Raw genomic sequence first — 24,974 nt, forward strand, 5'->3', positions numbered from 1 at the left:
CTGTCATGATTGGATAACATAGAACAGATGTTTTCATCATCTAAATAGGAAGGTAATGTTACTTCCATCACCATGCTTATTTTGAATCTGAACATATTGTCGTCCCAGAAACAAACCAACATTAAAATTAAATAATTTTACTGATAATATCTTATGTATCTGTGTCAAGGACTGAAATTTTAACCATCCTCCATGGCTACATGCCTGATAATTATCTCAAAGAATTTAATGACATCACCCTCGACCATTTGGTTGAAGAATGATACTTTCTTCAGACTAGACCCCTCAATCATGGCCGCCAAAGCTATTGTTTTTTTCCAAACGACTCATGCGCACGAGTTGCAAACGAGGATGTTAAAGCCAGCACCAGATTTAGGAGCACGGGCGTGGATCTATCCGTCTTTTTGGAGGATCTTACCGAGATTGAATATGCTCATGTTGGTGTACGCAGAGAGGATGCCTACCATGGCGACTTCATCAAGCTAACCACGCCGAGACAAAGCACGCACAATTAGTCCGATGCTCCACGATGGCATTTTATCGAACAATTCCCGCACATACGCTGTGGAGACGATAATGTTGGAGCGGCGGCCGCCATACCTAAGGGCAAGTGCAAGAGCAAGAAAGCAAAAGCAGGCCTCAAAGGAATATGCCTGAGTTTATTCATAACCAATTCTAAAAACACAACAGAAGTGTGGATTGCATATATCATAGGTAGATAGAAGGAGAAGGCTTCAATTGACCTTTCCACCATCCTTAGGGACATAAAAAATCGTCACAACTAAAGAAAGAAACCAGGACCATGGAAGAGAAACCAACAAAATTTAGTAATCCAAAACAAGCTTCAGTCCTCTCTTATTGTCTAACAGTCTAATTCTGAATAATTCAATCACAGATTTTTTTTTTTTTTTTTGACTTATTTGTAACTTGAAACGGCAATGCACACTTCCATCTTTCCTCCAAGCCCACGTCCTGCGAGCTATTCGGCGTCTTCGGGCGGTGCAGGCTCATTGATATCGATATCTAGATAACGATGTTCTGCTTTTGGAGCATTCTCCGATGGTGAGGAGGGTTGGGTTGCTTTTGTAGCATTCTCTGACAATGAGGAAGTTTGGTTTGCTTTTTTACCATTCTTTGATGACGAGGGTGCAGCAACATTCTCGGGACCCGTCCAATGCTTCCGCATGTGCCCACCAAGAGCCTGCCCCGTTGGGAATACCAGGCTGCAGATCTTGCACCGATGCTCGGAGACTTTCATGGCCGAACCACCACTTTGGCCAATCAAATTACCTTCAGCTTGTGCTAGCTTTGCTTCCTCAACTCCTGCATTGCTCTTGCCTTTGTTGTGGCTCGCTGTATGACCCCCGAGTGCTTGGTGAGTGGAGAATGACTTGTTGCAGGCGGTGCACAAATACTGCTTCTGGTCTCCGGCCAACTCGGTCACTATTTCCAAATCATCTTTCTTCTTCGTTGGCTTCTCGCTCAACATGTCTACTGTTCCATTGCAGTCGATCACCGAACTATTAATGTTTTGATTCGAGCTCTTTTCAGTCTTATCTACATCCATTTTTGCAGTAGTGTTGATTTTCAGATCGTCCTCATTGTTCATCACGTTTGAAGCATATGGTACAGAGTTCCCATTTTGTTGCTGCCGTGCTGGGGTTGAATCCAGAGAGAAACCCCCATTGGCCAAAAACATAAGATTCTTGGCAGCATTGATCAATGGATCCTCCGACTCTTCTTCGGTCCCGGGATGGGCAGCTGTTTTTGCTTTCCTAGGTCTCTTTGCATTCACGGACCAATTCAATGGTGACAAAAATATATTGGAGCTTTTGAAATCCGCAGCTGGTATTGGCACCAGCGTGTTCACTTCAGGTGGCGGAGTAAGACCTCTCCAGTTTCTCTCATGGCTTCTCATATGACCATACAATGCCTTCATCGATGGAAAGTTTTTCCCACAAAGCCTGCAAGTGGCATCATCATCCATATGTTTCCTTTTTCCGAGATTATGAGAGACTGCTTGATCGGCAACACTCTCTTTAGTGCTTGGAGGAAATCTATCACTAGACTGTTGTTTCGATGCAGCATCAGCCTCTGGGCTTCCAATAATTCCACCTTCTTCAATGTCACTCCGAGCTTTCACCTGACTATTTAAGGCTGCTAAACTCCGGCCTGAAGATAGAGTATCACACGCCACATCTCCATCGCGGTCTTTAATCTTTCGATACTTCAATTTCCTCCGCAGCAGCGCTTTTACTGTCAGCTTTTCAAAATCACTTCCGTCACCCATCTAAGAAGCAAAGAATTGTAAGAAAACGATTTAGCACACCTTTCCCTAGATCATCAGTTTTCAGTACCATATATGCAGCCACAAATCTAAGAAGGAGTTACAATAACAACTTGCTGTGAAAACAAATCTACAGGAGAGGAACAATATCAGCTTGTAAAAACTGCGAGTAAAAGCAGTGGGCATGTTTGGAATTGCTTGAAAATTAAACAACTCCTGATGGTTTTTTTTCGAAATGTTAAGAGGTTGCTTCTTTGGGTTGATTGAAACTTTTGCATGAAACACGAAAAATAATGAGTGCGCCTTGCTAAAGAACAAACAAATTGGAGGTTTTGAATGAACTGCGCAAAGTCAAATTTAAATCACCCTTATCATGCACCCAACCAGAATCAAAATAATAAAATAATGGTCTTACCATGTCTTTTATCTACACACGAAGTTTAAGCCTAGCTACAACAGTGTGATTCAGCCTTATTGACACAATTCAACCCTATGGACACCAAAAAAACAATGACAATCTGCTACCAAAAAACACCAGCCAACTGAAAAAAGCGCTTTCTAAAGCACTTTCTCAGAAGCTTCGAAGTTACAGAAAACTACATTTTTTGAGGAAAAAAAAGCAATGCCAAACGTAGCAGACCCGATCTTCTTACGCCATGTATTTTAGAGATCTAAAAGGAAAGTTAGAGCAGAGATTACCTCAGTTGCAACTTCTCCACCGGTGGTCTCTTCTTGCAGTCACAAGATAGCTCTTAGGTACGACCTTTATAATCTTCCACTCCAAAATCATGACAGGAAACCAAGTGATCTGGTGTTAGAGGACAATTAAACAAACTAGAAGAAGATCTTCACGTAGCTCAATGATAACAGCACGGATGGAGAAAGAGAAAACTTTATAACGTTCTCAAGCGAGAAAGCTCCCTGGGAACGTTCTCGCTCTCACTCCGAGAACAGGATAGAAACGAAAAAAAAAACCAGAGGAGAATAATCCTTTTGTTTCTGGTTCTTCCTTGACGAGGTAGCAGAAGCTCGAGCTAAGAAACTCTGGCAGTGGAGAGGTCAAAAAGAGTTCTGATCTCCGAAGGCGTCGATTTCGGGGAATAAGCGGACACGGAGTCGAATCTCCGACTCCTCCTAGCTTTTGATAAGTCTCCAAGTATATGGAAGGTGGCAGTTGGCAAACCGGATTCTTGGGGGTAAACAGAGATCGTTTGGAGATCCAAATCCTATAATCATAGTGCAAATATAAACTTTGACCATATCTGCTATAGAAATCCTAATTTTACGGTGTTTCAAACTCTTCCTTACCTTTTATGGATACACCAATCAAAACCGTCAAGGAGTGCCGTACCTTGTGGGACGATTTATTTTTGGTTCTCCACGTATGTGCCAGATGGGCCTGGGATGCCAGCTTGGGAGGGAGAACGGTGATCCAGCTGCCGGGCGGAAGGAAAGACAGGTGCCCGGCCGCTTGCCGCTAAAACTGTCACCACCGCTCAAGCCGGAGGCCGCTGTCGTGGTCGCAGCCGTCGACGCCCGGAGGCCCTTCCTCCCCTCCCTCGGGCACGGTGAGCTCGGCCGCCACCTTCCTTGGTCGCGGCGAGTTCGGCCGCAGCCGTGGGCCGCGCTGGTGGGTTTCTTTCCCCCACCGCAGTGGGAACGAGGGAGCCGTCGGCTCCGACCGCGAGCTCGGCCGGGGACGCCATGGGCTCGGCCTCCGGGGCTCGGCCCCTCCGGAGATCACCTTCCTCCCTTCGCGGGAGAAGAAAGGGGGAAGGAAAAGAGGGATCGGGAGAAGAGAAGAAAGGGAGGAGGAGGGAGGAGAAAAGAAAGAGAAGAGAGGGAAAGGAAGGTTCGGGAAGAAACAGGGAACAAGAAGAAAAACAAGAAAAAAAAAAAGAATGGGTTAACGGGTTTGGTTTGGATTAACGGGTTGAGTTCAAATTGATCCAATCCGATTTCAAGAAATTAAAATGGATTTGGGTTAGCTCGGGTTGGGTCTGATCTAAATCCAACTAGATTCAATCAGATTGAAATTTAAATTGATTAACTCGAACAAATTTTAAATTGGGTTGAGTCCAAATTTAATTGGATTTGAATCCAATTAAGTTGGACTGTGCAATGATTGGACTCGCGCTGGCCATGGGCCGAGCCCAAAGTATTTAAAATGGTGGATTAAATCGGATTCAGTAGGCTCGAGCCGACTCTAATCCAAACCCATATCAACTGCTTAAAAACCAAATTAGCCGACTCTGATTCAAGCTCAAATAATTTAAATTGACCCTTAGACCCAACTAGATTTTAGACTGAGTCCAATGACTCAATTAGAAGACCAATTTGATCCAGAAAGGACTAGACCTAATCCCGAACCAGGCCCAATCCTGTAATTAAAGACCAAATTGGTCTATGTGGGCTTGATTTGATTTTAATCCAAGCTCAAGTAGTCCAACAGTGGGTTAAATTGAGGTGGAACTAGCCTAAAATTGAGTTCGGAAGCCTTATGACTCAAATTACATGAAATTTGGCTAAGACCTTGCAAAATAAATAGATAAGTATACTTACTAAATAAATGTTCTCTTTGACATGATTAGGTAATCAAAGAACTGATTAACAAAGGAAGGGAGAAAGCTTTAAGCCAATTGAAAAGGTAAGTATCTTGTCTTAATCTTATTGTAGATTATGTATCACAACAAATAATATTCATGCAATTTGAATTGTGTATATTATTTGTGAAAAAAAGAGAGTAAGTAATCTTGCACTAAGTAATCTTGCACTGTGGAGTGATTGATTATACCCCTATTTGATTTTGATGAGCTCAAAGCATTTGAGTATATTTCATGTTGTACTAATGAATTCAATCTAGTGTTTCAGGCGAATATATGTGAATATATCTTTAAGAGTATCGAGCCTTAGCTCAAAGTAACTTGGCTAAGTGTTGAACTCAATTGAGCCAAAGTCTGAAGCTCGAGTCGACTCCGGAAGATTGCGAGTCGACTCTAAGTGTTTCAGAGGTTCTGGCACAAGCTCGAGTCGACTCCGGTACACTACGAGTCGACTCCGACTGAGAACAGATAGAAGGACAGAAAGATGAATTTCAGACCCTGTCATCGAGTCGACTTCGAAGATTTCGAGTCAACTCCGATGCTTGCCGAGTCGACTCTCGTCGGTTCTGAGTCGACTCCAAGGAGTAACAGACAGAAAGACAGAGAGGTGTTTTCTAGATCCTGTTACCGAGTCGACTCCAGAAGGATGCGAGTCGACTCCAACGTTTGGCGAGTCGACTCCTAATCATGCCAGAGTCGACTCTCAGAGGAAAGCGGACTGAAAGGCAAAAAACCAAACTCAGTGACCCTGTGAACGAGTCGACTCCGAGAATTCGAGAGTCGACCCCAAATCAGCCGAGTCGACCCCAACAAAGTGCGAGTCGACTCCGAGGCAGCTCAGATCAACAGATAGAGGATCGATTTTTCGGGGTCTGAGAGCCGAGTCGACTCCAAGAGGATCCGAGTCGACTCGAGAGAGAAATGCAGAAAAATAGATCTCTGGAATCCTGAGAACGAGCCGTCTCCAAAATGCCGAGTCATCTCCAGATCTTGGCGAGTCGACTCCAGGATTGAACCGAGTCGACTCCAGATCGAGCGAGTCGACTCCAACCCCAACGGATACATTGTCAGGAGGTGCAGACTGTGCAGAACGGCTACAAATCAGTGTCTAACGGCTATTTTTCAAAAGGGACTGGTTAAATAGCCCGAGTAAACAGTAATAGACAATAAGAGAGTTACTCCATCTGTGCATTAAGGCATTTCCAACTACCAAGAGTCCATTAAGAGAAAAGACAAGCAAAAGAAGGAAGAAACGCATTCAATTCATTCCTAGAAGTTTTTCCTTCGCTTTCAAGGCTCCTCTTCTGACATCAAATCTTCAGTGCACTCAAAGAGGAGACTCAGAGTTCGAGAAGCCCTTTCTTCCTCTTCCGAAATCTGTTTGAGGGCCTCTAACTTTACTCCATTCATATTGATTCATATTTGCTTTTTAAGAAGCTTTCCTTGTATCTTTTCCCAAACTGTTTTTCTTACTTGATTCAATCAGGGGATTGAATCAAGGGTTGTAAGGTTTGTTGGTGAGCCAAAGATAAACCAACGGTGTAAGGGTTTGATTGTGATGCCGGAAAAACAATCGGGTGGTTCTAGTCGGTGAGCCTGTGAAAACTGACCGAATTCGTTGTGATCTCGCAAAAACAACAAGTTGGGTTGTGAACTTGTAAAATGACCGGCTGTAATCCAAGGGATTATAGTGAACTCCCAAGTGAAGCTTGGGGAGTGGATGTAGGAGCAAGGATTATTTGTCTCTTCCAATCTCCTCATCAAGTAGCTTAATTAACCTGCTTGCATTAGATTTAATTATTTACTTATCATAGTTTTTAATTTGTCAATAATTAATCCAAACCTAATTCACCCCCCCCCCCCCTCTCTCTTGGATTGTCTCTTTGGGCAACATGCACTACTCTTATTGTTTTATAAATCATGAAAATACCTTGTTTTTTTTATACTTTCAATTATAGGATCAAGCATATGCTAGTAAGCGTGCATAATTTACCAAAGATAGCATGGCTCAATTATATTATGCATTCAATGAAATATGGTGTTATAAATGCATTAAAAGATATTTGTAGCATGATCATGAAATTAATGATTTGAAGTGTCATTAATCAGTTTTCAAATGACTTATAAAGTATGATTTATGAAAGTTATAATTTATGAACTCTCAGATGCTATGCATGGGCCCCCGCCAGTGGGTATAATAACTTGGCATGCGCATATGGCCCCCGCCAGTGGGTAACAATAATTTGGCATACTAATCCTTACCGTGGGAGTTAAGAGTGGCCATAGCTACACTACTATCTGAGAGTATGGATTTCAAATCATAGAATAATGGCATAATTTTTATGATATATAATCATATTTATGAAATTACATGATTGAACATGCATCGATTTATAGCTCAATTTGAGTATATTGTATATATGAAAAATTGTATTTGATGTACATGTCAGCTTCTCAAACTCTGCATAAATATGTTTAGCATTATGTTTGATCCGGTAAAATTATGCATGATTACTTACTGAGCCATGTAGCTCATAGTAGTTTATTTACATTTTTTTTGTCAAGTCACCACCAAAGTTAGTAGCAAGAGACTTCTTGCATCAGGTTCATTTTGGGGGTAAAACAAACATTTTGTGTACATAAACTGTTTTAGTAGCTCTGTATTTTGGGTTATCCTGAAAGTTATACTCGGACTGTTATAAATGAAGATTGACTATTTTGACTACCTTATTATCCTGATATGTGGCTTCGTGCTATTGGGGGCGGTAGTCGGCAATAGCACGGCCGTGTCACGGATTCGGATCCGGGTCGTGACAACGTAGAAACATAACAAGGGCGAGCCAAGTCTGATTCAATGTTTGATAAATAATGCTTGAACGCAAAACTGGCTCTAAATTAATTTCCAGCCAAGTCAAAAACAAAATGATTAGGTTTGATCAAGCTCGGTGCAATATGACTCGAATATATTTATATTATGTATATACTATATGGTAATTGATCATTGGAACAAGGCTTTATTTAGCATCTTTATTCTTTTCTTACTTCAAAACGATTAAATGTTAAAATAGGCTTGGACCAAGCTTGAATTAAACTTAAAAATCAAACTTTTACCAAAGCTTGAAGCTTGAATTGATCTCAAGCCAATTTAGAATTATCGATCTTATCAAGTAAGCCTAGCATAATCATGAACAAATCAAGCTCGATCCTAAAGTTTAAGATCAAATTAATTTCAAACCAAGCCTTATCAGGTCCAAGCTCAATCATCTCAATTATACTCCTAGTGTCACCAATTTGTTATGCGCGACTAACCTGCATAACGGAGCCACTTTGCTGCATCAATATTTTGATGGACCACAGGTTAGCTCGGACTCACCAAAAGCATTGATATAGCGGGAGGTCAATGGCACAGTACAAGCAGCTCCCAATTCAACTACCAATATTTTTGCATACATACTCTTACAACTAAGAAGAAATCCAATTCCCTAGCTAAACAAAGTTCATTGGATCAAAATCTCGGTTGGCTCTCATGCCAACTCTAGGCGCCAGCTCCTCCTTTCTTTGAGATAGAGATAAACCATAGAATCACTAGGAATGGGATCTTCTTCAGAGCGATTTTCCATACGGATCAATAGATGCAGAATAATTATTATTATTATTTTTTGATGATAAAGGTTATGCTTCTTCTTATCTTTCTCTTCTCTTAAGAATTTTTTTTTTTTACTAAGACAGGTATTTCATACATTACAAGTACGAATACACTCAATAAGGTCAGAAAACAAAAGGTCACAAAGTGCCTGAGACAACTCTCCCTCCCCGGCCCACATGGTGCCTCCGAAATAACTGGTTACGTAGGCAGCCACCTAATTCGCAGCCCGTTAGCCTCTCTAAATACATGTTTGGCCCAAAAAGCCACCCTATTTCTCACAATCAATATCTTTTTTTTTTCCTTTGTATTTAGGTTGGTGGGATTTGGTAGAGGGACATACTATGATCCTTGGATGGGTTAAGATTTTGGAAGCGCGCTCATCAGAGTAAATTTCAAGATGTTTAGGAAACTATTATGATAGATGGTGTAATGATAAATGCATTTTGTGTTGTAACCTACCAACGCAATACAACTAAACGCTGTTCAAGCAACATTGGTCAGTAAAATCTAAGCGACGGCAATTCTGCAGTCTGCCTCCACAACGTCCAAATCACCTCATAAGATAACGCAATTTCATAAGACCTGCATATTTATATCACCTCATAAGATAAACACAATCTCCACCAGAGTATGGTAATGCCCAGTGGGCTAGCGTTACCCAAGCAAGCAGTGGCTACTTTCTTCGAAGGCCTTCTGACTCCCCACTTGATTGCTGGAAAAGAAAGTTGTATGAAAAATATGATCATGAAAAGCTCATTATGCCTAGATTAGCCAGTTTTATGCCTCATCTCCACAAGTTTTACTTTCATCATCCAAAGAGAGTGCTAATGTTCCAGGATTTGAGATATGAGCAGCAGGATGAGAGGTAGCGACAATTGCAGGCAATGATGAGAGTTTTATACATGGATAATTAAGACACTGGGAAAAAAGCATGGCCGGCATAGAGATCACAGTGCTGAAATAGAACACAAAGATTCAGAAGCCTACCAGGAATTAGTTCCATTCCATTCAAGTAACATACTCGGGCTTGTTGCTTTATCTTCCACTGATATTTTAATTCCCTTTGGCTGGCTAATTAACCAAATTAAGAGAGGGAGACCAGCAAAGAAAAACCCAACATACAAGTCCTTTATAATCTTTGGTAAATTATAGCACGACATCATGACGGTACTAGTATGTTCAGTAAACCAACTTTGCCCACTTTCAGATGAATGGCGGAAGGAATTCCAATTCAAGAACCCTGCAGGCTGCAGTAATGATAAACAATGGTAGATATTTAACCTAACGAATATTGTACCGATTCCCACATGCTATGCATCTTGATAGCTTTCATCAGCCACAAACCCCTGTTCACATATTTTATAATTAGAATTTTTTTACATAAATATCAAATTTTATATAAATATCCTCTTAAAATTGATATTTGCATGTATATCCTCGTAAAATATTTGTTTTACTATTCTATCCAATTTTTATCCTTATCATATATACCCACATCATCCAACGCCAATAAAAATTAATGGTTTTAAATTAAAATGATTAAATATTCTTAATATGTAGATGTGCAAAAAAAATTATCAGACGATCGCGATTGAAATCAAAAAAATAATTTCAAAATTTTATTTTATTTTTAATTAAAATAAATATAGTTTTTATTAATGGTGTTAGAAAAACTGTCATAGAGGTATTTGTGTGTGTAAAAAAAGTGTTTTATGAAAGTATAGAAATAAATATAAATTTTAAAAGGTATTCACTCAAATTTGAATTTTTAAAAAAATATTCATACAAAAAAACCCTTATAATTATCACTTTAGGAAACTGTTTTTCTCTATTTTTTATCTGATTCTAATATAATCCTATTAATGTTTTCTTCCCTTTAAAGCTTTCCCCACGTTCAGCACCCAATATAATTGCCAGTCTCCGGATCTTTCTCTCACTCCTGCCCCACCCTCCGGTCCCTTTTTTTCCATATTTGTTCACTTCCCATATGCTTTAATATTTGTACTACGCTCCTTTTCTTATATGGATAAGGCAGAGTTAGAAAGATTGCAGTTACATATACTGATGTCTCTGTAACAATCTTTGATTCTTAACAATGTCCTCGTTAAAGCTAAAACAAATACAAAACTCACCCCATGGAATCCCCATCCTTCAGGCAGTCGATGAAGAGATTGCACTGTTTTAGAGGACTATATAGAGCGCAATGCTGTAAATCAACTAAACCTTATGACCAGATCTAATTTAACCAAACAGAAATTTTCATGGTAATCCAATAATCTACGACCGTATTTAATCAATAAAACTAATGCAATCTACAAAATCAGAGCAAATAAAACAAAAGAAATACCAAGAAGACTCGAGTTGAGTCATGAAAATAGCTAGTTCAAAGACATACTTAACGCTTTTGACGCCAAGAAATACCTGCACCACATGTCAGGTGTACTTAGTATAGAACAAAACCAACACAAAATTCATATAGGTCACAGTGATCCAATTCCACAGTGGTATACAGAAACAAGCATGCAATGCCAAACTTCTTATCATCTGGCAAAGCCATCTCAAGCATCGTAAGATAAAAGGCTAGACTGTCTTGGTTCTCACAACATGATGTTCTTTTACCTCGCAATTTTGTTTCCAGATTGGAAGATGTCAGCCCATGGCATACTTCTGGGTCCATGCTCTGGCCGTCTCCTCATAGCGGGACCTTTGTGTCTTGTAGATGTGGGCAATCTCAGGGACAAGAGGGTCATCAGGGTTGGGATCTGTGAGGAGAGAGCAGATAGATAAGAGAACCTTTGATATGGTCAGGGCTGGGCTCCACTGTTCCTTCAGGATGTCAAGGCAGATGCTGCCATTGGAGTTGATGTTTGGGTGATAAACCTTCACAGCCCGATACAGAAAGTCAAAATCTTAACATCAAGAATGCAGAATATCTTCTTCAGAGAGATGCAAACAGATAGCAGATCATATGTACTAATATAATGTATAAAGACATTCTAGCAATTATCATCCATACTCTGAAAGAGGCTAGAATTTAACAAAGATTACCATCTGGTAGCTGAAGTTTCAGTTTATTCCTCAATCAAATGGACAATAGTTTAGCTGAGAAATTTTTATAAACTCCATCCATCACCGAGAACATGATCCACTTTTTACGCACTTAGAAAATTGTGATTCATTGCAAGCAAAACGTGGACAAACATGACTTGGAGTATGCCACTTATTGCAGCAATCTCGTTACATTATTTATGTGAGACTGTTTCAAAGTTAACCAAGAATAAAGTGTCATTCCCATCCCCAGCATCAAGTCTTTGACGTGCAATAATTCTAGTTAGTGTACGAAAGAAAAGATATTAATTTCATGCAATACAGATCCCCAGGTAAACTCTGAGGTAAGTAGCTTAGTATCATCAATTTCTCAATTTAATAATGATAAAGTGAGTTGATCATCAACTTAACCTATAGGTCATCTAGAATCCTGGTGATGTTGAGAAACAAGCACCTTATGAATTTTTAAGGTGACCATTAAAGAGCCTAAGGGCCTTGGATTTTAAGCACTGTTAAGTATCCATTTTCAAAAGAAAACTTGGACCTAACAATAATCAATAAAAGATAAAAGTTATTCCAAAATTCAGAAGTGGCAGGTCATGCATCAGTTATACTTTGCTCTAACAAAATACACCACAATAAGTGAATGCTGTTGAGAAATAATTAGTCAGAAGGAAAATATGATAGCACCTGATGCAGGCTATTTGCCAGCATAGCCAACCAATAAGTGGTAATTCTCTTGTGGGGATACCAGACTGGACAATTTCTCTTAACATTTAGTTGTAGAAGGTAACAAGGAAAATTAAAATTTAGCATAATTGTATCGAATTTGAAATATCAATATTTGTTTACAATGATGATGTACTAAATTTGGTGAAACCTATTAAGTAAGATTTATGTATCATAACTCTTTCACAGATGCTAAATTGAGTAGCAGTTAGCCAACAAATAAGCATATGTGTGTGCACGCATGCGTTATTAAACAAAACTACACAACACTGCCATCAATGTTTTAAAGGACTCTAGGCAGTAAAAGGGCAGCTAGGTGGCCACCTAGTACCTAGGCACCAAGCATACTCCTAGAAGCCAAGGCAGCCCAAAAATAATAAACTAGAAAAATAATAATTACAAAGAGAATCTAAAGAAACATAACGAAACCGAGACATATCACATCGACTAAGACATGTTATAAGTTACTGGGAAGGATCAACTTGACAACATTTGATACTAGTTCATGTATCGGGTGGTTCATCCCCCATACTCAAAGATGATGCAATATATAAAGGTAAGAATCTAGACCGGCCTTCCTAGGAAGCCAATGCTGGCACCTTTTAAAACATTGGCAGATAACATATTGATATGCTTCAGTTCTATATTTTATTCACCAAGGTATTAGTCTTCTACAACCCAAAAAGCTATGGAAACTGTATATGAAATACAAGCACCATAGATTCAGAACCAAGAAAATAAAAAATTAAAGCATCATTAATTTAGTTCTGCAATTTAACTAAACAATTGACGTAAAGAAGTACTGTGTCTAAAGGCTTCCAAAGAAGACTGCAAAATGCTTCTAAAATGATATTAATCTTCTCTAAGCTATTAGTAGTTAAAAGCATGTTAAAAGTCAAATCATCAGGTAGCAAGATGCAGTCATTTGTTTACAATGTATTTATAAACTTCTACTTGCAAACACTACCCTTTAACAAACTACCAGGACAGATAAATTGACAACTGTAAATTTTACGCAAGAAATTTCCAGCCATCTGCACCACCTTACACAGTTCAAGTCACTTATATGCAAAATTAGGCATCTAAGCCATTGCCATCATATTATCAAATATAATCAATTTCATAGCAAAAAAACAATCTCAAATTCTCAATTCAACAGTCCGAAATATTTAACCATCTTATTAGTTTGTTAATGCAGTACCTTGTAGATTTTATTTAAAAAAAAAAAATCATAGACAACAATTTGCATAATCACAACCTTCCAAGATCTTATGAGGCACATGCATTACAACAGAATATAGCAGCAGTCAATAAAAATCTGGTAACAGAAAAGGCAAAAACATAGAGGTACTGGAACCCTTGTACCTTGGTCTGGAAGTTGACCTTGGGAGGCTTGAATGGATAGTCAGGAGGGAAATGAATTTTAATAAAGAAGACCCCTCCTGAAAAAGGGCTGTCAGCAGGACCCATTATCGTCGCCTGCCAATGGAATAGATCCTCCCCAACAGGTCCAGCACTGCACGAAGTTGGAGGATCTTTTTGCAAATCCAGAAGTTCCTTTTGAATTCGTTTGCTAGCCATAATGCCTCCTGATTCAAAAGGAAAGAAAGCAAAAGGAAAAACATCTTTAAAAATATTATCATAAAGAAGATAATAGAAAATATGCAATGGGTAACCTTAATCCTGAAATTTCAAGAACGCCGCAAAAGAAGCCATATCTGATAAAATTAGAAGACAAATCATTATAGATAAAACAATCAATTTGGTACACAATATGCCACACACTGTTGTAAGTACACAGGAAAGGAAATAGGGGTGAAATTTTAAATGACTGTTCTGTGTAATTCTACATGGTTATTTTCTGTAATTTAAATATTCAATAGAAAGAATTTGGTGAGATACTAGAAACTTTGAAGTTTGATCTTTCAACCAAACATGACGAGTGTTCTTTGAAATTTTTGGTTGAGTTGAGATCATATATGTCTTATGGCCCTTTAGTTAGGCCCATTCATCTCATTTCTCAAGTAAAAGACATCAGCTAGCTATAGACTTGCCGGATTTGGCAAACATTATGGGGGCATTTGGTATGGAGTGATGATCCCAAGATCAAGGATGATATGGGTAGAGATAACGGGATCACCGCATTTGGTTGCACCCTAGTGATCTTATGTGGCAGTGATCCCAAATCACCTCCACTCCTAAAATCACCATCCAACCCAGTGATCTTAAAGCCAGCCTTAAGGATGCGTTTCCAAGATCACCGCAGAGCAATAATTTTGGGCTGAAATATAGAGGAAAAAAATGCCCCTCTATGCAAAGAGAAAACTTGGTATATCAATACACCATTATTATATTATATGAATATTATATATATAGTATTCATGATATATAACATATTATTAATCCTATTATCATTCCATTATACTTTCATAATTATAATAGAAAGATATTATTGCACTTTAACACTATTTAATATATTACTTCTATCTGCCTTATTTTCCTAATCAAAGAAAATATTAAGACTAAAATAATAATACAATAAGTAAAAATAAAAATATTAATCTATAATAATAATTAATATATTCTTATAGAATTAATAATTTTTCTGTTAAATTATAACAGGTCTCTCCAAACAATTCTACATATAAATTGTATGGACCTACTGCCTGTTCATCGATGTTTTCCTATAATTTATTTGAGAGTTCTGTTTAGCAGTTGCCAAATATATGAAATATATCAAAGTAGTTTTGGTATATATGGTCAACGATCTTAGATTCCCATGGCATACGAAATAGGTTACTTGTGAATAACTAGAGATCTTTAATCATTGGAACATAGCATAGCAAACACGATGATCTTAGATCATCAAAGATCATATTACTACCAAATAAAGATCACCTGTGATCTAAGTTCACTGTAGTGATCTCATTTGGGTCACCAAATGCTACCTATAGTTGTTCCCGATTACTCACTACATGCAAATGCATATATGCATAGAGAACACACATACATATACAAGCACAACATGCAGGAAAAACACGAGCATGCACACATTGCATAGATAATAGGAAAAGAAACAGTACTTTGCAAAACATAGTTAAGTCGTTGCTGGAGATTTTTGTTACAGGAACAAGATTACCAAACTTTAAAAGCTCGTTAATTTAAGCAATTATAGAAAATTATAAATTACCATAAGAAGACTTTTTTTCACTAATAAGATATACATATACATATACATATGCCAGTGTAAAGCATATCAGAGGGTTTTAACATTTGCAAGGTATGATAAACAACATTAACCTCAACAGTCAATGCATGGTAAGATATCCACATCAATGATCCACAATGTCCATGATATGCATGAAAAAAAATGCCCAAAACCAAAATTTCAAATGCTTCTGGACATGTTACCTATGCAACAAGCAGTAATCACTTAATCTAACTTAGTAGTTGGTCTTTCAATAAAGAACAAATATCTGTTTGAATGGTTTAAACAACATTTATAATGGTGAGGCATACTAAATTATACATTTATGACAACCATTAGCTGCTAAAATTCCAAATCAATCTAACAACAATATAAACAGTTGCAGAACTAATGTTTGCTCAAAAGTCAAAATTTAAGCATACTACATATTAACAAATCATGTCCTTTTTATATGGTGCCTCCCATATGTATGAGGCATGTCATTTAATCTAGAATTGATGTTTCATCATAGCTATTTTATCACATTTTTTCAAGCCCTTTTTGTTCAAGTCTTCCTAGTCCCCTATTCAAGTCTTCCTTGGCCTCACCTTCCTCCTCCGACTATCTGATCCAAATTCGAGACATCAAATAATAGGGACTGTCACTGGCCTTTGCAGCACATGACCTAAAAATCTTCATTCTCATTATTGGATTCGCCATTTCTGCTAAATATTTCATTCATGATTTGAACCACATACAAGTAGAAGCATCACATGTACCTCAATGTTCTAACCACCATCACTCTATGCATATGTTCCCTTTTTGTTTCTGGATTATCCACACGGAGCAACTGGAAAGAGGGGGGGGGGGGGGGGGGAGACCATCATCAAAATTTGAAAAATAGCATTCTCCACAATCCACATCAGACCCTTTCTTTCTAAACCTTCTCATTCATCTCCAACTCTTTCCATGTAAATATATTGAAACCATTTCTGGATGAACAGGTCATTAGATTTGGAACAAAAGTTTACAAATTTTCCACTAAACTTGCATTACTTATAACTAAAAAAAATCATAACTCAAATTCAAGCAGCTTTGTGAGCATGACAAAGTTATACTATAAACAAAAATAAATCAGAAAAGGCAAAGCTGAGCATCTAAAAAATCTAGAAATTTAGTACCAATTTAAAGGGCTTTTCTTTGAGAACGTATTCTAAATTTCACGGGAATCGATAGGAGACCGGGAAAAAGAAAGAAAAGGGGGAAATGGTAGAGATCCAAAAAAATATATTAGAAAACAAAGGAAATCCAACAAATCTAATGAAAGGCTAAAGGATTTCCAATATACCATTAAACAAGAGCTAGATCAATAAAAATGAAAAGAAAAGGAAGAAGAAGATAGATGCACAAAAAATAAGGATCAATAAATCATAAAGTACTTCAAAAAACATCAATCTTAAACAAAGTAGAGTTCTGAATTCCATTTCAATAATAAGTGTCAGAAATAGAAGAATATAATAACCAAACCCTAGATTCTTTATATCAACAACAGTATCTGATTAAGATCCGAACGAAAACCACATCGTTTCCATCAAATAAAACCCGATCTCAATATAATCCAACTATAAGCTCGTCTTTTGATCTAGAATAGAAAATCATTCAAAAAGATAAAACAGAAAAATATACAGAAATATACAGAGAGAAAGCGTGAAAGCAACCGATCCGAAACTACGAGGACTAAGCCAAATCGATGATGAAAAGGAGAGATCTGCTTACAAATGGGAATACTTCGATCGATATGAATGGCCGGCAAGAGGAAGAGCTCTCTCTCTCTCTAGACGGAGACAGAGAGAGATAGCTCGTGGGATATGATAGCGAGGAAAGGGCTAAAAAATGGTATGCTAGAATATTTATATGAGGGATCGTGGATCCGGTTACCTCCTAACGAAAGCAGAGGGATTTCCGCGCCTTCCGTGGGCGATGAGGGCGTCACGGCCGTTGTTGGCATTGAGATTCGCGTGCAGGATGAGCCTGTGCACTGAGATTTGTGCATAAGGAGAGTAAGAGCAGATGGAGAGATCCCGTGCACAGTGGCTCTCTAGCCCATAGAAATTCAAATATGAGGATGAGACCGCGCTTCTTTTTCTTTTTTGGTTGCCCTAGGTTAATCTAGTGTGAGTGCAACTAATTGAGTTAAAATACAATATATGGCATAAAGACGGAAGTACAATACTAATTCATAAGACCTTTCCAGAGTGATGGATAGCAAAGGAGGTAATCTAATCAACCATTCTGTTTGCCTTCCGGTACACACGAGCAGCTTAAAAGAAGATAGTCTCGCATCATCCGTTGTATATCGCTAAGGAGAGGATGACCGTCAATCTATCGTTCAACATTCCGAATCCAATCGATCACCATAGTAAAATCTCATTTTAGAATAATCTCATCAATCCCTATAACAGTCTTCGCATAAATGATGCCCCTCGATGCCGCCCTGAGCTCCACTCCTATGACTGTCGTGTCATAGATGTGCCACCCACTCGTAGCTATCCGACAGAAATTGTGATTTCGTGAAATCACAATTTCTGCCCTTTCTTTGTCTTCTCCTACTAGCACACTACTGTAGAAGTTTACAATATTAACATCCTTGGAAAAACATATCACTGGGGGAAGCTGTACAACTCAAGAGAAAAATATGTATTGTAACATAGAGATATCGCACGACAATTGATATGTTCTTTTATTACTCTTGTCATCGGTAATATATATAGTGATAACTAGAAATAAAATGTTAAGAAAGTTTTGTATTAGATGTTATCACCAACATGACTATTTATGGCAGTGTTTGTGTGCAGGAGAGAGATTCCTATCTTATGATAACTTTTTTTTTTTATAATAACTAAGTCTGACATATTTATTTATCACTCAAGCATTTCGGTGAGTTGTAAATATGGATATGTATTTATGTAGTATCACTTTCCCTGGGCTCTTATATTTGCTTATATAAACCAGATGGCCTTACAAGGGTAATATAATTGATAGATATGAAAAGTTTATTGCATGGCCCAGACATATAGTTCTACAAATTTGCAAGCAATTAGGAGTTTTAAAGGCTTATGAGTGTATATATTAAAAAATATTGCATAATAAGTCACTTGACTAGCTCCTACCTCCATGGATTGCTTTCTCCAATTGTTGATAAATTGGAAATACTTCTATTTTACAATATATACGTATACATGCTCATATATGTACACATGAAGATGATCAGAATTTCCATCCATGATCGGAATCCCCCGTGATGGGGGTGTTTTTAGAAGCCTTGTGAACGCTAGAGGATCTCCAATTCCCAGACGGACACTCAGACGCAATCTCTAGCGGTCGGTGACGGGATCCAAATCTCCCGATAAGCGGAGAAATCCAGCTGGATATCACGTGACCGCAGGAGAGATAAGTGTGAGGGCCCTTATTTTTTTATGAAAGAAAGATGAGGGACTCTCGTAAAGCGAACCTAAACGAAAACTCAGCCTCATAACTGAGGAACCCGCAAAGCCAAATAGATCAGACTAGCAAATGATCGACTTTGGGTTTTTTTGGGGGGGGCTTCTTTCTGGTGGCCTTCCGAAGGAGTGCTGTCAACATAAAGGCCCGCCATTAATATCTTGCAACAATTTGACGTGGCACTTTTCTACTGGCGGCGACCGCAGGAAGCTTATTTGACGTGGCACGTTTCTACTGGTGGCGACCGCCGGAAGCTTCGAACTGCAACATTGATGACAGCGCAACGTCGGCGAGAGTATTCTTCTACCGAAAGTACGCCCGAAGACTTCACTTTTGACCTCTATGTCCTCAGTCTGCGCCGCCGACGGCATGCGAGGTAAGTACAGTGGCAGCGTCCACAAGTTCTTTACCGGCGTGCCGGACGGCTACCGGCCCAGAACGCTTTCTAGATTCCTGAATCCAAACACGATGGCACAAAAAAGGCCGCGTTACGAAACCGATCAGCAGTCTTGGAACGGCGGCATTCATGGCTTCGATAGAACTTGTGTTCCAAGATATTGAAATGAATTCCAGAAAGATTAATATATGCGGTCATAGTGATCGACTGAATTTAGAAAAGTATTGACAAGCATAGTCGTCTTGACATGCACCTATAATTTTGGGATGTGTGTGAGCTCGTGGAAGGGCTTGTAGCTTTTCAGACCACTCATGTCTATCAAAGACGAATAGTTTTACTGATTGGGTTGCCTCTTTTGTTGAACATCATTTAGGAGAGTACCGTTGGAAGAGTCTTGAGTTTGCTCCTTCCCTTCTCAATCAACTTTCTTTTTTTTGACTTTTATGGATGTACTCATGCGCATATGATGTGAGTTACCGTTGTATGAAAGAGACAACGCACGGCTAATAACAACTATAGAACAGAAAAAGATGTGAGTTTGGCATGCAATAGTGATGTTGGAAGGATATCGTAGCCACAAGGGTATGTTTAAGATGAATATAGAAGGAAGCTAGTAATTCTAGAGAAGAAAATTGGATGCTGCGTAAGGCTTATATAATCCATGTCAAGATAACATGACGGCATACTGTAGGAGAGCCTCTAAGGTTGGATGCATTCAATTGGGGTTCAAAGTCAAGAGCAATTGGGACCAATTAAGATAAAACAAGATGTAGAAATTTCCAAGTTGAAGGGGGAACATGTAACAGAAAAATGATCAATGAATGGAGATTAAACATTTATAGCCGCAAAGACAGGCCTACACCACATCCATTTGAGTGTGCCAATCAACACCAGGACCATTAAAGTCCATGCCTTCAAGAATGTCACTCATGCAATAGCACTGAAAAAGAATGTAATTCATCTAGAGACATGAGAATTACTTTTGAGAGAAAATGAGGAAGGACAATAGATCAGCTTCCTTCTAAGACACCCTAATCCAATCAATAATTTCCCACAGTATTCTCTATATTGAGAATTACTATCCAAACCAAAGTTCACCATCTCGATACGAAACTCCATATGAGTGCCACGCTAGCACAGTATCAATAGGATACGGTACGAAATTTTTTGGCATACCAAGTGTCGATACGCCACTTATACCGAATATCGGTACCGAACTGGTATGGTATGGTACGTTTTGTACTGTCTGATTCAGACCACAACGACATACTATGATTCAAACTCCACATAAGGACATTGAAGAACAAAAACATGGAGCCTATTTGTATTTCATATTGTAGCATGAAGAATCTTGCCCATGATATAGAAATAAAGGCAGCATTTTGTGAAAAATGGCAGTAAAGCAGAATGACCTTAAAATGCATCCATAAGCTGGACATAAAATAATTCTAAGGTCTACATGCAGCTGCCCAAAAGATTGCAAGGGTCAGTGTGCAGATACATTGGTGGTAAATGGTCAATGTATGAACCTTATTGTTGCTGGAATTTGGACCCGGAGGCGACCGCTAGGCCAGAAAGGGGGAGCTCCGGTGGGAATCGAGGATGAAGGGCGGCGTCCTCCTGAAGACCTGCAAGAAGCCGGTGGCCGGGCTGTCCGGCGCCGGCCCTCCGATGCTTAAGTCAGCAAGATGCCGATATGAGGAAGAAGGTGGAGACAGAGCGAGAGAGAGAGAGCCAGCCCCCCCCCCCCCAAGTGGAGGGATTCCCCTTTTATAGGGAAGGCCGGGTTACCTGTGACGTGACCAAACAAGCCATTAGTCGTACAATTGGTCATTAATGCTCGATCATGTAAGTCAATGCAATCAATGTAGGAGATTAGGCCGAAGCCCAAGTTGTCGCGGAGTCACGCCATCATTTGTAGGCATGCGGATTTGCCGTGAGACTCGATGTCCATGGGCAGCGGAGGCCATACGCTTTAATTGTTGAGTAAGCCGAAGGCCTGTAGGGGCCATACGCTTTGATTGTTGTGAATCGGGTGTCTGCACGACCCATACACATTAATTGTCGCTGAGCACGAAACATAATCTTTTGACCGTGCCGCGGGAGGGTGCAGTCTCAACGTGCAACTCAGGCGTCCTCAAGTTGGTTAGATTATAAGTATCGCCAAGCCGGAGGTTCGCTCGGTCGGCCTCTGCTTGAGGGGGTCTGCTCGGTTGGCCCCTGCTCGGAGGGGTCCGCTCGGTTGGCCCCTGCTCGGAGGGGTCCGCTCGCCCAATCGTGGCGACACTTCCCTCAACACTTATAATTACCATGAAACCTCAAAAAAAAAAAAAAAAATTCAAGATTTCAAAAAAAAAAATCAGGATAACTTCCTGGTAAGGCAACAAGAATCAAAACCCTAAAAAATTAATAATGAAACGTATGTCGAAAAGAGAGAGCACATATTTCCAAACCCAATTCGTTACATTTGACCCCGAAGCAGAGATTGCACTAAAAATTATTTAATTTTTTTTCTTGACTGTTTCCCTACGGATTACTGAGATACCAATACAAGTCCTCACAGTTGGGTCCAGACAAAGAGATCAGAAAGAAACAAAATTCAATTTTTTCGGTGAAGATTTCTAAGTTCCAAGTTGAAAACCTAAAATTGGAGTTCAATCGCAAGATTTAAAAAATCTTTCACACCTCTCCAAGAGATCGCGAGACTTCTAGGTGAGAATCCGCATCGCCATAAATCAAGATAGACATGTTGTTTAACATTGAACATTCTTCAGATTATTGAGATTGATTTCTCCCTCAGCTTAACCACCGTCAAGTAACAATTACATAAGAGAGCAAGTAGAGGATGTTGCCAACTAAAAGCTTTAAGCTTTGAATTCATTGCCGAAGCTACTTGTAATGATCTTGGCTAGGGCGGTAGCTTCTTCATCAAATCTTTAATATTTAAGTTCATTGTCCGTCATCCAAAAAAAACTAATTGAAAGGTGCTATTTGAATTAGTAGAGCAACATTTCTAAAGACCTAGAATTTCATCCAAAAAAATTAATCAGAAGATTTTATTTGGGTTCATCGGCCTTATAAGATTTACCTCGTTTATAACAAATGTGGGATTAAACACACTACGAGTTTTCACATCGTTAATAGGCGCTAGATCAAATGTGGGATTTGTTAAGTAAGTTTTAATATAATTAACTATGTGCAAAAAAGATTTAACTATATTCCAAGATGATTTAATTATATGTCAAACTAGATTAAGTGTGTTCTAAGCTTACTTAACTATGTGCCGAGAAGATTTAACTATGTCAAGCTAGATTAAGCGTTCAAACATTGATTAATTGCATGCTAAGCTTACTTAAATGTGTGTCATGCTATATTATCTGTGCACCAAGCTTATTAACCTGTTGTGGTTTAAATCTGGTCCGAGGGTGACCACGTCGGTGAAGCTGAGGGAGCTGCCAGTGCTGGAAAAGGGAAGACGGGAGCCGCCTCCTGCGCGACAGCTGCAGACTTGCACAAAGCCTCACCAGTGTTCCCAGTGAGGACCCTCCGACGATCAAGTTAGAGTGGGCAGATTTGGTCCAGCCAAAAAAGGTCTTTAAGGAATTACCTGACCGAGCTGTTTATAACTTCGGTAGAGTGGCCTGGATGACAGAGGTAATGTCAGCCCCCATCATTAGGGGGTATGGCTCTGAGTCGGATGGCGTGCAGCCTAAGTAGGCAAGTGACGTGCGGTACAGCTCGTTCTTAAGAACAGTAAGGTGTTGACAGTCATAGCAGGGCATGGCCGGAGTAGTCAAGATGTCATCTGACTGCTGTTGGCCGGTTATGGAGAGATGACGCGGCAGTGTGGTGGAGTACGGCCGCATAGGTGGGCATAGGCCTGCACACCGGTGCGGTCGCTGACGAGGTCGAACTCGTTAAGTAGCCGCGTCATGCATTTGACGAGGTCGGCCTGGCGGATACTGGGAGTAACTCGATTTCGTGGGTTCCGGGGTGTGCTCAGAGGTGCGCCCCGAGCTCGAGGATTGGAGCGTATCGCTGGGGGTTTGGCGTCCCGAACTTGGTCGAGATGGGTCCGTGTTTGTCTGGAGGCATCCCGAACTTGGTCGGCGAATGTCCGAAGTTGGTGAAGCTTTCGGCGAAGTTCCGAGGACGAGCTAGTCCTGAGCCAAGGTGAAGATTCATCTGATTGTTGTTGGTGTTTACTGGGCCGAAACTGGGCGGCATTTTAGCTGTAGGCTGGATGACCCGTTTTTTCCTCTATCATAACCGAATTGCAATGGTGAGTTAACCGTGTTCGAGGCTATATTAATTGAGTTCCAAGCTTACTTAACTAATTGCAATGGTGACAAATCCACTGTACATATTAATATTATAAAGATCATATTATTTGCCACTCACTCATTATTTTCTTTTCTTTCCTTTCCTTTTTTTTTTCTTTTTTTCTTCTTTTTCTTTCCTTTTCTTCTTTTTTTCCTTTTCTTTTTTTTCTTGTTTTTTCCTTTCTTCTATTTTCTTCTCCCGTGAGGTTGCCCTTATCTAAGGACTAGGTTATGGAACGTTTCCCCCCCAACCCCCTCGGGGGGAGTCCTCCGTCTCGTCTTTGCCAGGGTCTGTATTGAAGTTAATAAAGCAAAAACTCCCACCCACCCATCTCTATCGGCACTCCCATACACATTAGCATCTCCATACACATGTCCGCCTGCATAAGCCAAGTGGACATGAGGGGGTTGATGGGGGAGACAAGATGAACCTCGTGGTGCCAAAAGGGGGTCGGGCCATGGCGGCCACAAGAGGGGGCCCGGTCGCGGCGACTTTATATATTTTATTTATTTATAATTTTTTTTATTTTATTATAATATATTATTTATTTATTTATTTATTCATTCATTCATATATATATATATACACACACATAAATATTTATTTATACATTTATTTATTTATTTATTTTTCTTTTCTTCTTTTTCTCTTCTTTCCTTCTTCTTTTCTTCTTCTTTTTTTTCTCTCTTCTTCCCTCCTTCTTTCGTCTTTCTTCTCCTCCTGCGAGGCCGGCGACGTTGAAAGAGGGCCGGGCCGCCGCCGTCGGCGGCCGTAGTTGGTTAGCGGAGAATTCTTTTTCCTCTCGCGAGGCTGGCGACGCTGAAAAGGGACTGGGCTGCGGTGGATGCGAAAGAAGGGCGGACTGGGGCCGACGACAATCGCAGGACGTGGGAGGGCGCCCTTCTTCCTCTTCTTTGACACCTTCCCACTGTGGGGGCAGGGCCTTTTCCGGCAGCACGGCCACGGGAGGGGGCGGGAGGCGGCCGCAGCTGGCCCGACCCCCTTTTTCTTCCTCTCCATCAGTGGGCCCATTCCTTTTTCTTTCTCTTCTTTGGTGAAAATTGGAGACCAGTAGGGGTGGAGCATTTTCGTCTCATAATAAAATATTGAAATATAGATAGATCGGTTGTTGACAAGATTAAAAATCCTACACGGGCCGGTCATTAGTTTCCTCCAAAATTACATGCCAATTTAATCTCCTCCGCTCGCCACGTGTATATGTCGGCTTGTAAGAACATGAGCCTTCCCGTGCC

At 39.8% G+C, this 24,974-nt stretch overlaps 2 protein-coding genes across 4 annotated transcripts; both read right to left on the bottom strand.

Moving 5' to 3' along the window:
* Positions 1-632: 632 nt before the first annotated feature.
* LOC120111295 (zinc finger protein ZAT9-like) lies at positions 633-4,147 on the bottom strand. Of its 2 annotated transcripts, none has more exons than XM_088707552.2 (3): positions 3,639-4,147; positions 2,987-3,513; positions 633-2,290 (listed from the first exon to the last, which is right to left on the bottom strand). In XM_088707552.2, exon 3 carries the CDS (start codon positions 2,288-2,290, stop codon positions 980-982), a length of 1,311 nt encoding a protein of 436 aa, XP_088563678.2. In that variant the 5' UTR covers positions 2,987-3,513; positions 3,639-4,147; the 3' UTR covers positions 633-979. The 2 variants fall into 2 exon arrangements, with proteins under 2 accessions (XP_088563678.2, XP_088563677.2); XM_088707551.2 differs by having other exon boundaries at positions 3,596-4,147.
* Positions 4,148-10,880: 6,733 nt separating this feature from the next.
* Positions 10,881-17,524, bottom strand: LOC103702343 (ubiquitin-conjugating enzyme E2 28-like). 2 transcript variants are annotated; one of them, XM_008784727.6, is made up of 3 exons: positions 17,277-17,524; positions 13,679-13,902; positions 10,881-11,416 (listed from the first exon to the last, which is right to left on the bottom strand). In XM_008784727.6, the coding sequence occupies exons 2-3, from the start codon at positions 13,892-13,894 to the stop codon at positions 11,186-11,188; spliced, it is 447 nt and encodes a 148-aa protein (XP_008782949.1). In that variant the 5' UTR covers positions 13,895-13,902; positions 17,277-17,524; the 3' UTR covers positions 10,881-11,185. The 2 variants fall into 2 exon arrangements, with proteins under 2 accessions (XP_008782949.1, XP_089782356.1); XM_089926230.1 differs by lacking the exon at positions 17,277-17,524 and adding an exon at positions 16,280-16,356.
* Positions 17,525-24,974: the final 7,450 nt, after the last annotated feature.

The sequence above is a fragment of the Phoenix dactylifera genome, chromosome 11 (assembly GCF_051530095.1).
Source record: "Phoenix dactylifera cultivar Ajwa chromosome 11, Ajwa_hap1_PhDact_Kaust_v1.1, whole genome shotgun sequence".
NCBI lineage: Eukaryota > Viridiplantae > Streptophyta > Magnoliopsida > Arecales > Arecaceae > Phoenix > Phoenix dactylifera.

Excerpts from the sequence above, each read along its gene's own strand:
- LOC120111295 (XM_088707552.2), bottom strand. The coding sequence starts at position 2,290 with ATGGGTGACGGAAGTGATTTTGAAAAGCTGACAGTAAAAGCGCTGCTG.
- LOC103702343 (XM_008784727.6), bottom strand. The coding sequence starts at position 13,894 with ATGGCTAGCAAACGAATTCAAAAGGAACTTCTGGATTTGCAAAAAGAT. Across the intron at positions 11,417-13,678 it reads AGGTCAACTTCCAGACCAAG|GTTTATCACCCAAACATCAA; the intron begins GTACAAGGGTTC and ends CGGGCTGTGAAG.